Raw genomic sequence first — 14777 nt, forward strand, 5'->3', positions numbered from 1 at the left:
TCCTCTGCTTACGGCACCCCTCTCCGATGCTGGGCTCTTCGGGTCGGCGTTGCAGCTCATGACTGCAACCTGCAGGGAGATGCATGAGGAGCGATCAGTGCTCCAACCCCATTTCCCCCCGCCCGATGTCGCCGGTGGAGCCAGACGGAAGGCTCGTCGTCGGGGACCCGCGACTGATGCCGCTGCCGCTACCACCGCCGCTGCTGGCCCTTCGGCGAAGAGGGCCAGGAGGAGAGAGGGCGCCTTGACCACCGCAGCCGGCCCATCCACGCTCAGAGGTGACGGTAGGGATTGTCGAGACCAGCCACTCCTTTACCGTCCCTCCGGGGCTATAGCTCCCCGGGGTGGCAAGCCACGAGCGGCCCATGGCAGGCGCCGCTGATAAAGTGACTTTTTCCCTTCCCGTTACCCCTGTTCCCTTCCCCGGCCCATCTGTGTTGCTATACAAATAAAAAGTCCCTCCTAGGAGGGACTGTATTTTGTTACAAACTGTGTGTTTATTCACTACATATGATGGGGATACAAGGTGTAGACCTTCGCTTAGTGTGGGTTGATAGGAGAGCTAGACTTTTAGGTCGCTTTCACACAGGGGCTGTTTGGTCCGGACTATCGGACCATAATTCGATAGTCCGGTTTTTCGGGTTTGTGTGAATGCGCGTCAAACTCGGTCCGCGGACCAAACACGCGAACTCTGGTCCGCCTGAAAACGTAGGTCTCGGTTCGCTTCATCGGACCAAACGTAGGAAGTCACCTGATAAACCATCTTGGGTATATTATTACCGCGGTGCGGCATTCACTGCAAAACAAGCACACTGCATCTATCTATCTATCTATCTACTGTGCATCTTGGGTAGGGCTGGGCGATATGGCCTAAATATGATATCACGATATTTTCTGACCTTTCGGCGATACACGATGCACATCACGATGTTTTTCCTTTTTTCCCCAAACAATTCATTATGAGGCTTACCAAGACAGTATTTGAGTTTGCAAGCGAACATTAAAGACAAGACTTTTTATATTATATATTAGATTTAGATTATTGGATTCTTAGATTATATATTTAGCATTTTAGCCTTTCGTTTTTTTATATTATATATTAGATTAGATTTAGATGATTAGATTACATATTATAACTATTTATTTATTTACATGTATGTATACATTTATTATTTGAACGGCTTAAGGCTATATCTGTACTTGATGTTTGTTTGTTGTGTTGCATACTTGAAATAAACTTCAATCAAATCAAACCCCCCCTCTTAAAAAACTAAAACCTGTGTTTAACCTAGCCATCTATAAAACATCATGCTAAAACTGTGAAACAAATGTCCTACTCCCCTAAAGAAAGAAATACATAGCAAACATGACTCAGTTATCCAATAGTGCTGCTGCTTTTTATTTTGTTAAAATCTTTTAGTTAATAAGACTAAAAGACTACAATATATATGACTACAAGGGCCAGAAGCCGACTTCATGACGGCTTCCTGTCCTCGCATTCCATTTCCGGTTTTCCGGTTAATGTTACATTTTCAACAACAGATTGCTGCTAATTAAACACTTCATGGAAACGGAGTAACGTTAACGTTATGTCGAGTTCATACGTGTAGTGTAGTATGAACTCGACATAACGTTAACATTACTCCGTGTCCACTGTTGCTGCCACTGTTGCGTCGCAGATGGATGGTACACTCTGTTAGCTCCGTAGCTAATCCGCTCATAGACTAATTTACCGATAGCAGTACCGTTAACGTCGGAGTTTACTCCTGGGTTTCAGGGGGCATCCCTAGCACCGAGCCACCGCCTCTCTGTCTCTGGCTAGGTGTGTGCGCTTGCGTGCGTGTATGTGCGTGTAGATGACGTAATTTGGGCAAGTGTGTGTGTGACTGACTTTTTCTTTCTGCAAGAGGGAGAGGCGAGAGGGAGAGGAAAGCATTTAGCACTGCGCTTGTAAGTCTCATCTCAGCCGCGGCGGACTCTAACGCGAGGGCAAAACATCACGATATCCACGATACGTTTAAAAAGTGTATCGTTAATGAACTGTACCCGATATTTATATAATATCGTCATATCGCCCAGCCCTAATCTTGGGGTAGAAGGAAGAAAAAAAACACAGCTGTTATTATTATTAATATTACCGCGGCGCGGCATTCACTGCAAAACAAGCACACTGCATCTATCTATCTATCTATCTATCTACTGTGCATCTTGGGGTAGAAGGAAGAAAAAAAACACAGCTGTTAATTAATATTACCGCGGCGCGGCATTCACTGCAAAACAAGCACACTGTGTAAACATTTATCGTGGACAGACTCGGGGGGCAGAAGACCAAATAAAACAGCTGCTTGTGGGGAATGTGGGCACTCACAAAAACAACGAGGTGTACAAGTTGTTTAGCGAGAGGATGGCGGTAATGGGAATTATAATCGAACGATGGATCAATGCCACGTCTCTGCTACTATCACGCAGGGAGGGATTTCCACTCTCCATTGTGTCCAATAGACGAGCGCCCTTTTCGACCGCATGACATTGTTCAGAAAGTTCGGTGCGCTTGACAAATTGCTATGTGAACGCAGGCGAACCAAATGAAGAATGCAACAATGTTGCAACTTCACCACCAGAACCACACCAAGTCCACCAAAACTATATGTGAAAGCAACCGTAGTCTTTGGTTGGTCACTACATATATGCATGAGTGCTTAGCAAGGCCTGTGGCTAACACTCGGTCGAAAGGGTTTTTTCTTCCTCGGTCTGAAGACTTATGTTCTTCCTATAAAGGTAGAGGTTAGTTGTGTGTTCTGTTGCTTAAAACAGTGATATTGAGCCACAACACTGTTGTGTTGGCCTGCGGAAGCGCTCGTGTGTGTAATTGTGCCACGGTCTTTTAGACCGCTCTCTCTCTCTATCAATTTTACTGTGTTCTTTTGTGCTATCATGCGGTCTTCCCTGTTCCCCCCATGGTATCATGTTCCTTTTGTTTTTGTTTCTTTGTTGTTTGTTTCTTTGCTTTTGTTTCTTTGTTTTTACTTTGCTCCCGACTATTGTCAGCGACTTCGGGTTATTGAGAAGCGCTATATAAATTAAATTAATTATTATTATTATTATAAAACACGGGTGTCGTGTTCACATATAAACCTTGGCCTTGTTATAAACCCTGTTCACAGACGTTGTCGTCTATGGCTAGCGTGCGTTGGGTAGCTTATCCTTTGGATATACGCTGTTCGTTAGCATGCTGGCTACTAAAGGTATCATCTGGCTGTTTGTTATTGTCGTATTCGAGGGTTGGGTTCGCGAGGGGGTAACCGGATAAACCCCTCATTCCCTCTTCTCATTGGTCGGGGGGGGGGGGGGGGGGGGGGTTTGACCCTCTTTTCATTCGGTTCTGCCGCGCTGATTGGTCAGTACGGCACAGGGGGGGGGGGAAGGAATTCCCTGACTCCGCACCTATCACGGGCAGTTGAGTCATGGGATTCCCCCGTCATAGAATACGTCACTGGGCACGTTTCTATTGGACGTTGACTTCCGTGAGTTCTTTACAGGCCCCATGTGTGGTTCTCTGTTATTGTCAAGTTGTCGTGGCGGAGCGTAGGAACTTGGTGTTCTGCTACGCTTGATATATGTGTAACTTGAGCCTTTTGGTCACATGGCTCAATGTTACATTGACTTTTCAAGTTGTGGCTCACGTGGGAAGTCTCTCTGGGGGTTCCCGTCCCCTCCTTGTGGAGAGGTTGACGGGGTATTAGAAATAATTTAATAAAAGAAAAATCCCTCAGCCACGGCACATGGGATCCATGTCAGTCTTCTTTTCCCAGGCGGCTTGGAGGAACAATGTCTGGTGTCTTGTTGACCATCCATTGATGTGTTTGGGTCTCGACGTGTACATAGTGCTAGCCCTGGGTGCTTCTTGTGTGAATCACGCATGGGCCTGCGCGCCCTGGTTGCTCATCATTAAAACGGCGTTTTTAATGGGGCAACTGGGATGGAGTCTGTCTCTTCCGAGTGCCAGTGTTGTCTCGATGAATTCTCGTTCATATCTGGGGGATGTTAACGGAATAGATCAAAACATAGGTAGAGGGGTCTCACGCCCTTGGGGTGGGCCACTAAGCGCGGTACATAAGGGGCCGTCTGGGTGGCGCCCTCTATGTTGTTTTAGATCGACACGCGTACCTACCCCCCTCCTAGTGTTGGGGATGTCGGCGTGATTAGGGCACGGGACTGGTTCTGGTCACGCCGGTCCAGATCAGTTAACCCGTTGTCCGCCGGGGACGCAGATCTGCTGTTCTGGCCCGGGTGTCACAGGGTTTTGACGTTATGGAGATGTTCGTGGTTACTACGCATTACCCCTCACTGTTGCTTGGTCCATGTTGTGTTGTACCTTGCGCTGCGCTAAGGGGGCCTGGTCCTTCTCCATTCTTTTCCGCTTACGCATGCCTGAGAGGGGGCTGTTGAGGTGGTTCTTATGGAACTCCTCTGGCATCCCTGTGTACGTCCCGGTCCGCCGTGCCCGGTCCGAAGTTTTTTCGTCGACCCGTAGGCCTGGGATAACCCCTTTTTGAAAACTAAAACACTTGTACTGCGGTATAGCCAGTGTACCCGCAGGTGTGTTTTGGAGTTTTTTCCTGAGGGGTTATAGGAACAACCACCTCATGTTTAACCAAGAGGGTGGTTGGTTCCCTGGTGTGTTGGAGCAGAGTCAACTCCCGGGTCTGCCTGACCTCAGCAGCTGAAACAGGCTGTTATTGGGGTGGTGAGGGTCTTTCATTATCCTACAGGCTCTGGATTTGCACCTCTTGTTGTATAGAACCTGCAGGGGGGGTAGTGCAATACCCGTGGTACGCTCGGCTGTACTTGGATGGGTGACTGCCTGAGTATGCCAGGGGCAGTGAGCCAGGCGGCGTGCTATTGGGGGGAAGGGCCTGCTCTTGGATGGGCCCTGTCCGAATACGCTGGCGATGTGGGGGGAGGTGTCACTAGTGACCGCCTGGTGACGTATCGATGCTGTGGCGTCATTGGCCTCTCCATGCCCCCTTTTTCCGGGGGGGTCCTGTCCCTTCTGGGTCTGGGTCCTCCTTCGCGCTCCGCTGCTACGGCTTTGCCACGGGGTCGGGCTTTGCTCTTGACCCCGTGTTTTAGGGGTGGTAACGAGGGTTTGTTCCTTCCGTTCCTTCCCTGGTGGCATGCGGGTTGTCTGCTCACCCTGTGCGTTAAGTTGCTTGAGTTCCTCTTCGCGCAGTCGGATCCGTCTCCCTCCCGTCCTCCAATAGGGAGGGTCGGGGGGGCTCGGGTCCTCCCCGGTTCTGATGGTTGTGGGGGGCCTCAGTGGGGTACATTTGTCGAGCTCAGCTCTGCTCCTGTGGTGCATATGACGCTGAGCAGAGCTACGCGTAATATAACGTACGGTTATGTATATAACCATAGTTATATGAGTGTAGTGACGCTCAGCGTCAGGACTCCACTGCGGCCCTTGATCTTGCCTTGTGGTGAAAGATTGAGAAGGAGGTGAGTGCATGGCCACACCCCTGCTTATGTACGTAGCAGATGGGGGTGTGGCCAGACAGATGTTGGTATGTAAAGGTACATTGAGAGTTTTTATTCAGTGCACAAGTAAGAGCTAGTGGATAGTGTTGTCGCGACCCAAAACAAATCCCTGCTGTTTTATTCGGCAACGGGTCAAATGCATATAACATGCTTTGCAATCCTCGCGTCATAAAGTCCGAAATGAACGTTACGTTAGCATGAGCTAACAACAAGCTGTTCATAGCCATATAGAGAGAACAGCAGACGGGCAGAGTGAGGAGGAGGGGGCAGACATTCTCCCTTCTCTGTGTGTGTGTGTGTGTGTGTGTGCGTTTGGAAAGATCACATGAAGTCAGACGAGTATATTATATTGATAGTAAATGTACTGAGGGTGGACAGATAATGTTGATATTTAAACATAAAAAATACAATACAAAATAAATGTATTCATGATCATGCAACATAAAACGGTTGCGTGTTGTGAGTTCCAAAACATTTAACTTAAAGTTTAAAGCTCAATATATCAAAACGTGGCACTTTACAGTGAACAGGAGGTCTATGTGTATTAAAAACAATAGATTGTTTTTCCTTTAAAAGTCTGGAAGAGGTCAAAAATAAAAATGTCAAATGATATTTCCGTTGCCTTTTTTGAGTTGATCTAAATGTTACTGATTGTGTTAAATGGGCTTATGTTATGATATCGTCTCATATCGATTGCAGGCACCTGCATCGTATCATATCGTGGCATATATCAGCAAATATCGTATTGTTGTCCAAAGAATCTATATCGTATCGTATCGTGATGAAACTGGTGATTCCCACCCCTAGTAGAGTCCATACACCCAACACCAAATCCCATAATTCCTTACACGTAACGTGTCTGGCTGTGTGACGTCAACTTGTCAGCATAAAATGACAGCCAAACATGGCACTGCAACTAAATAACACAAATACAATAGGCACATTTGTGACTGTTACAAATATAACACATTTTATACTTGTGCTACAAGATTTTGGCCTGTGCTACAAAACGATCAACCTCTGTAGCACCAGTGCTATGTACAAAAAAAGTTAACGTACAGCCCTGCCACAGGCAGGTTGATAAAAAAAACAAATAATACGATGCAAGATATAAAATTTAAAACACAGTAAAACAATGAATGTAATAAAAACAGGTAGGACACAGTAAAACAAAGAGGATAGAAGGGCCAGGGGTCTAGTGCTGATTAAGTGGGGGGGAAGGCCAGGGAGAACAGGTAGGTTTTTAAAAGTGATTTAAAAGCCTGCACGGTCTGGGCGGTCCGTACGCTGAGGGGGAGGCTGTTCCACAATCTAGGCGCTGCGGTGGAGAAGGCTCTGTCTCCCCTAGTCTTGAGCCTAGTTCTAGGCACCACCAGTAGCAGCTGGTCAGCTGATCTGAGGGATCGTGGGGGGGGGTGGCGGTGCAGGAGCTCAGACAGATAGGGAGGAGCCGTGCCATTTAGTGATTTAAAAACATTTAGGGCTAATTTAAAATCTATTCTAAAGCTAACAGGTAGCCATTGGAGCGAGGCCAGAACTGGGCTGATGTGCTCATGTTTTCTTGTTTTGGTGAGGAGGCGTGCGGCTGCGTTCTGCACCAACTGTAGGCGGCGAAGCAGGAATTTGTCGATGCCTGTGTAGAGTCGAGACGAGTGGTGACAAATAGGGATGCACCGATATGAAAATTTGACACCGATACCGATACCGATTGTTCAACTAACACAATCGGCCGATACCGATTCCGATATTTGTGGCAACACATTTTTTTAAAATATTTTTTAAATATTTTCTTTTTTTGTAATTTTTTTTTTGTATTTTTTTTTATTTTTTTTTATGAAACTACTGTATATTTGTGTTACAAATTGTGCTCACCGATATGAACATAGGCCTCTTTACTTACTTAAAAAAAGGAAACATCAAGAAATAGCAAATCTCTCTCCCAGTATGTTCTGCAGGGCTGCAGCTAGATACTAGTTCTCCCAGCATGGTCTACCTGCTGGGCTGCAGCTAGATACTATTGTCTCAACCAATGAAATTTTGATTGACAGTCGATTCTGCCAATTACGGCAAGCCGATTTTTTACTGACGTTTAGCCACCAATCGGTGCGGCTGACGTTTAGCTTTTAGCTCCGCAGGATGACTTAAATGAGGCATAATGATTTTACTGCAACTAATGTTATAATAAAACAAAGCCTTTCTATACATGTGTCTGATTGAAAACGTTATTAACAGATTGCAGAATGGGTAAAACTCAGGGCTCTGTGAGCAACGGAAGGAACTGAGCTAGTATGAACGCTTGCTACGTTCGGGTAAATAATATGCTGATGTTATTGAACGTGTAACACTAACTATATAACATTAATGCCACAAAACGAATGCCTTGTTAATCATAAGTAGTGGCGTTGTGCAGTTCGTGAGTGAACTTTTTTTTGTCTTGACGCTACACAAATTGATGGATATTTATCGGCTACTGCCATCGGCACATTTGAGCTTATCGGCCGATAGGCCGATTGCAGTCAACAAGGCACTTATCGGCCGATACCGATACCCGACCGATACATCGGTGCACCCCTAGTGACAAAGGCATGTATCACCGTCTCTAGGTTACTTTGTGAGAGGTATGCCTTTGTCTTCGCCAGGAGTCTGAGGTGGTAAAAACTGTTTTTGACTACGGCGCTGACCTGTTTATCGAATTTAAAATTGCTGTCGAAGATGACCCCGAGGTTCCTGACAGAGGTGGAGAGGTTTGGACCCAGGGGACCAAGTGCGTCGATGAGGGGGGCCAGGGGGGGCACTATTAAAAACAATGACCTCGGTTTTCCCTTCATTTAGTGTCAGGGAGTTTTCAGACATCCAGCACTTGATCTCTGCCAGGCAGTCAAGTAGTGGTTGTATTGATGTTTTCCCTTGGGTGGGTTTTAGGGGGAGGTAGACCTGCACGTCATCGGCGAAGCAATGGAATGATATATTATGTTTTGCCAAGATCTGGCCTAGGGGGAGTATATATAGGAGGAAGAGGGTGGGACCCAATATAGAGCCTTGGGGCACCCCGCAGGTGAAGGGGGCCACAGAGGAAGTGAAGTCACCAAGTTGGACAGAGAAGGTCCTATTACTTAGGTACGACCGGAACCAGTCTAAGACGGGGCCCCTAAGGCCTACGTGATGCTCGAGGCGAGCTAAGAGGATGTGGTGATCTACTGTATCAAAGGCGGCTGTGAGGTCAAGGAGTAGTAGTAGGGATGGGTTGCCTGCATCAGCAGCTGAAATCAGGTCATTTAAGACACGGAGGAGGGCCGTTTCAGTGCTGTGTCGTGGTTTAAAGCCATATTGGAATTTATCATGGATGTTGTTGTGTTCAAGGAATGATTGTAGCTGTATGTAGACTAGGGCTGTCCCCGACTAAGGATTTGGATGGTCGACTAGGATTGGCCAAAATTTGCTGTTAGTCGACTATTGGTCGACTTAAAAAAAAAAAAAAAAAAAAGTATAAAATCTTTAAAGTTTTTTTTTTTTTTTTTGGGTTGTGGGGGGTGCTTAATGTCTGAAGGAGTCGACTGAAGGCTTCTTGTCCTCTGCAAAAGCATGCAATTGGTCCACTGATGGATACATCTTGATATTTGTCTAGTCTAGTGTGTTCATTAGATGGGTGAAATCCTCTTTCAGTGCCTCTGTGCCTGTTTTCATAGGCAGTTAGCCTCTGGTATGCGTGCCATTAGCGTTAGCCACGCTTCTAGGCCTATTTTCTTTTGGAAAGAATGATTTAAAAAAAAAAAAAAAAAAATAAAATTATTATATTCGACTAAGAGGTTGGCCAGTCGACTACGGCCCCTTTCGACCGATTAGTCGACTAATCGATTAATAGGGGTCAGCCCTAATGTAGACTATGCGCTCCAGGATTTTTGATAAAAATGGTAATTGTGAGATGGGTCTAAAATTTGCAAAGACAGAGGGATCGAGGTTGGGCTCCTTTATCCGGGGCTGGACCACAGCATGCTTGAAGGCAGCCGGGACACATCCAGTGCTGAGGCAGGCGTTTAGTAGAGGTAATAATGTGAGGAGGACAGGGTCAGGTACTTCCTTTAGGATGCGCGAGGGGAGTGCATCTGAGGGGCAATTTGTTGGTCGCAGGTGTTTAATGGCATCAGAAAGGGAGGAGAGGGAGACCGGGGCAAACTGGTCAAAAACAGCAGGCAGTGGGTGGGGGGGGGGGGAGAAGAGGGGGTGGGGGGGGGCAAGGGGGGCAAGGGGGAGAGAGATCTGAGGGCAGAGATTTTGCTGATGAAGAAGTGTTGGAAGCCTTCACATAGAGCTAATGAAGGTACGACAGAGGGAGTGGCACAGGGGTTGATGAGGGAGTTTAGGACTTTGAAGGCTTGGGGTTTATTGGAATTTTTTGTGACTAGGTTGGAAATGTAAGTTGTTTTTGCAATTTTGACAGCCGTTTGGTAGATGGACAGAGCGCTGTGTAGGATTTGGAGGGAGACATGCAACCTGTCCTTCCTCCACTTCCTCTCGGCACGTCTACATGCACATCTAAGGGCACGCATGGATTCATGTAGCCAGGGTGTGGGGAGGGGTTTTATGTGTTTAGTTTTAAAAGGTGCCACAGTAGAGGCTAGAAGAATATCTCCAGCCACAGTAGAGGCTAGAAGAATATCTCTAGATAGAGCTATGGGCTAGACACTAGAGGGTGACAGAGTAAACTCATGGACTTTGTGTCACTTACATGGGCTGACATCCCTGTATCTGTTGCGATTGCGATTCTCTGGATACTTTGCAACTTTGTAGGGGTATTCATGGGACTGGTTCCTGATTTCCTGAAGACAGTTCAAATGAAGGTTTACAGACAGACAGGTTTAATGTTCCTGCATTCATAAATCAGCACTTGCTGGTTCCCAGCTATAGCGCTACGCTTTGCTCACTTCATATAACAGCCAGACAAATGAACATAGACTGAAATAAACCTTTGATCTCCTGAGAGATGGTATGTGATGTACTTTTATTTTACTTACTCAGAAGCATTTTATATTACCTAAACATTATAGTCAAGTTAGACCGCGCTCACAAGTTCTCACACTGGGTGCTGTAATCCCGTAAAGTTCAGTATATCAAAGCAGGGTAGCCGGACCAGCACTCACAGGTTCAATGTTTTTTATTGGCAGCCTGAGTCAAAAGCAGACATGTTTCGGACAAACTTGTCCGAAACATGTCTGCTTTTGACTCAGGCTGCCAATAAAAAACATTGAACCTGTGAGTGCTGGTCCGGCTACCCTGCTTTGATATATTACCTAAACATACAATTAGGGCCACTTATTTGTTAAACAATAACAAGTTGTTGCAATGGTCAAACTTCTCAAAATGTCAATGTTGAATCTCTGTTCTCTTAGGGCTGACATCTTGATTAAAACGTAAAATGCGTTACTTTCATTCCAAGTCACACTGGATTCATCATGTAAACATGTTGACATGTTGAGAGGTTGGACCATTTAAAAAAACCTCGGGTTGAGTGTTTGTTCATTAGAAACCTATCCGAGTGTGAAGCGGTACAGTGAGTGATTGATTGAAAACTTTATTAACAGATTGCAGAATGGGTACAATACAGTACAGCTCAATACACACAATTGTTAAGGGGATGCAGACCAGAGAAAGACTTTTGTCTTGTTTACATCAGGGTAGGGCTGGGCGATTAATCGATATTATCGATTAATTCGAATGAATGATTTAGGACGATTTTGAAAAATTAAAATCGATTTTCAAAAAAAAGAAAAAAATATGTATTTTTACAAAAAGTGATGTTTGGTGAAAGTTAGATTTGCACTTTATTAATCCCAATAGGGAAATTCATTCTTGTTTGATGATCAAGAGGCACCTTTTATTTGTTTTAAGTGAAGTTTGGTGGAAAAGCAAGTTATTGCACTATTAATCGCAATAGGGACATTCATCTTTGTTTGATCAAGAGTAACCTTTTATATTATATATATATATATATATATATATATATATATATATATATATATATATATATATATATATATATATATATATATATATTTTTTTTTTTTTTTTTTTTTTTTAAGTGAAGATTGAAGAAAGTTAGGTTTGCACTTAAATCCCAATAGGGACATTCATCTTGGTTTGATAATATTTTTTTTGTCAAATTAAAACAAAGGTTATTTGAATGATTTCCTTGGCGTTTCTAGTTTAAGAGGAAAAATCGATTAAAATAGTAAATCGGATTTAAAAAAATTATAATCAGGGATTTTATTTTTAGGCCATATCGCCCAGCCCTACATTAGGGTCCCCCATTTTCAATTCATCATAACATTGTACATTGGATTATCGACTAAACCTAACTTGGTCCCAAGAAGAGGGTCTTGTGTATTATTGGGTTAAATAGGACATTTACTGTACATTGGAGGGGGTTGGGTTTGGACATTTACAGGGGCCAGTTTCGAATTGCAGCCTCCCGTAGGTGCTCTTTGAGAGTGGTTTTGAAAGGGGGTAGTGATTCACATTCCTTTACAGCTTTGGGTAGGGCATTCCACATTGATGTGGCATAATTGCTAAACGTGTTTTGTCCCTTGTTTGAGCCGAATCTGGGTTTATGATTTGTGGCGCTCCCTCTGGTGTTGTGGTCGTGGTATTCACTGACCTTTGGGAAGTATTTTGACATGTACATGGGTACCTTAGTGGTGTAGTGTATCTTGTAGACCAGGCCCATTGCAAGTTGCTGTACTCTGTCGTCTACTCTAAGCCATCCTAGGTTGTCAAAGTGGGCAGGGGTGAGGTGGGTTCTAGGGGTAAGGTCAAGTAGTAGTCTGACCAGTTTACATAATACAGTATACAGCTAGATCAGTCAATGCTAATAGGTTATGGTTTATTTATCCTATTATGTCTAGTAATAACTAATAGCAAACAGCCCCACCAGCTGCAACGTGGAGACAGATGTGGACATTACAGTAAAAGACATTAACAGTTTGTGATAAACATTGTGTTTCAGCCACATGCAGATGAGTTACCGTCTGACCCACATCTAGTTAACCCTTTCATTGCCACACGACAGAAGGTTAGCATCCAGAAGGTTAGCTAATGATGCTATTGATGGAGCATCGCCATCGGTTGTGTGATAGTAAAGGGCTAAGCTTCTGTATTGTCACAGTGAAAGGGTTAACCTTCTGTATTGTCACAGTGAAAGGGTTAACCTTCTGTATTGTCACAGTGAAAGGGCTAACCTTCTGTATTGTCACAGTGAAAGGGTTAACCTTCTATATTGTCACAGTGAAAGGGTTAACCTTCTGTATTGTCGGTGAAAGGGTTAACCTTCTGTATTGTCACAGTGAAAGGGCTAACCTTCTGTATCGTCAGTGAAAGGGCTAACCTTCTGTATTGTCACAGTTAAAGGGTTAACCTTCTGTATTGACACAGTGAAAGGGCTAACCTTCTGTATTGCCACAGTGAAAGGGTTAACCTTCTGTATTGTCACAGTGAAAGGGCTAACCTTCTGTATTGTCACAGTGAAAGGGCTACCTTCTGTATCGTCAGTGAAAGGGCTAACCTTCTGTATTGTCACAGTGAAAGGGTTAACCTTCTGTATTGTCACAGTGACAGGGCTAACCTTCTGTATTGTCACAGTGACAGGGTTAACCTTCTGTATTGTCACAGTGAAAGGGCTAACCTTCTGTATTGTCACAGTGAAAAGGTTAACCTCTGTATTGCCACAGTGAAAGGGCTAACCTTCTGTATTATCACAGTGAAAGGGTTAACCTTCTGTATTGACACAGTGAAAAGGTTAACCTCTGTATTGCCACAGTGAAAGGGCTAACCTTCTGTATTGTCACAGTGAAAGGGCTAACCTTCTGTATTGTCACAGTGAAAGGGCTAACCTTCTGTATTGTCACAGTGAAAGGGCTAACCTTCTGTATTGCCACAGTGAAAGGGCTAACCTTCTGTATTGTCACAGTGAAAGGGTTAACCTTCTGTATTGTCACAGTGAAAGGGTTAACCTTCTGTATTGTCACAGTGAAAGGGTTAACTGTCAAGACCAGAAACCAACTAGAGACTAAACACATGGATCGTTAGAAAGACAGTGTAACGTTAGGTTTGTACTGACCTTGTTATTATAATTATATTATTATAATGGACAATAATAACGAACTGGTTGGTTAATAACATCATTGTTGGCTAAAATGCTAAGCTAACATACTTACTATGTATAGATTTTGCCACCGGCCACCTTCTGAATCCATGTCTTCAAACTCCTGCTCCATGTTCAACCGTTCTAGATCAAGGTAAGGTAAATAGCAGTTGTTGTGTTTGTTAACTATCTAAAGTCATTACTTTATTCAAAACAGCGTTTCGCCAGTAAATCCGTTTTAACTGTTAACTCACTCACTGTCCGTGTGAGTCGTGTGCGCATGCGCGGCACAGGGGTCCTCTGGCAGCTGTCAGAGCAGCAAAGATTCTCAATCCACCTGGAGATAAATAACTATAGTGTTCAATTCACCTGGTGTTCACTGACTCTAGTGTTCAATTCACCTGGAGTTCACTGACTCTAGTGTTCAATTCACCTGAAGTTCACTGACTCTAGTGTTCAATTCACCTGGAGTTCACTGACTCTAGTGTTCAATTCACCTGGAGTTCACTGACGCTCAGGGGTGTAAAAAGCACCCAGAAAGTATACTTAAGGCGAGACACTACAGGTGAATAGGGTAAAACATTTAACTAATAGATATCACAATGAAACTTCCCCAGTTGATTACTTATATTAAGACAAGACTTTTTTGTATTACAAGTTTTCTGAAATTGTATGTTTAAATATGCAAATGAGGCATGATCTACTTAAATATGCAATAATTTGCATATAATTCCAGGACAGAAATCTGAACATTGGATAAAGCCATTTTCAAAATTATAGTTTAATTTTGTTGACATATTAGAGCCAAAGGTTATTACAGAGGGGATTTTGGATATCTCTTTTTATCACTCCATAAATCAGAAAATACTCCATTCAGTCCATTTTTATGGTAAAATTCCATATTTCGCCATGTTTTTAGGAATAGAATGTGATATAAACCCTTCTGTAAATACCTTCAGAACATAGATATGAATAGAACTGGAAGGTTTGGTGTATGTGAGTGTTACTGAAGTGGAGATTTCTGGCTCAGAGTATGAGGAAAAACTCTTAAAACTCATTTTTGGGAAAACGCCTTCAAAGTTCTGTATTGTAAAATGCCATACTT

General features: G+C 44.0%; 1 protein-coding gene across 1 annotated transcript in view; it reads right to left on the reverse strand.

The window, feature by feature from the left end:
• The window catches only part of ptpn2b (protein tyrosine phosphatase non-receptor type 2b), a 77197-nt gene extending 63275 nt beyond the window's left edge, over window positions 1-13922 (reverse strand). The window contains exons 1-2 of the mRNA XM_084332293.1: window positions 13746-13922; window positions 10265-10355 (exon numbers count right to left, since the gene is read on the reverse strand). Of these exons, the coding sequence (XP_084188419.1) occupies window positions 10265-10355; window positions 13746-13805 (151 nt within the window). The 5' untranslated portion in view covers window positions 13806-13922. The remainder of the gene's footprint in view (window positions 1-10264; window positions 10356-13745) is intronic.
• Between the last annotated feature and the right edge of the window lie 855 nt (window positions 13923-14777).

Source organism: Notolepis coatsorum (assembly GCF_963971535.1).
Source record: "Notolepis coatsorum genome assembly, chromosome: 1".
Taxonomy (NCBI): Eukaryota; Metazoa; Chordata; class Actinopteri; order Aulopiformes; family Paralepididae; genus Notolepis; species Notolepis coatsorum.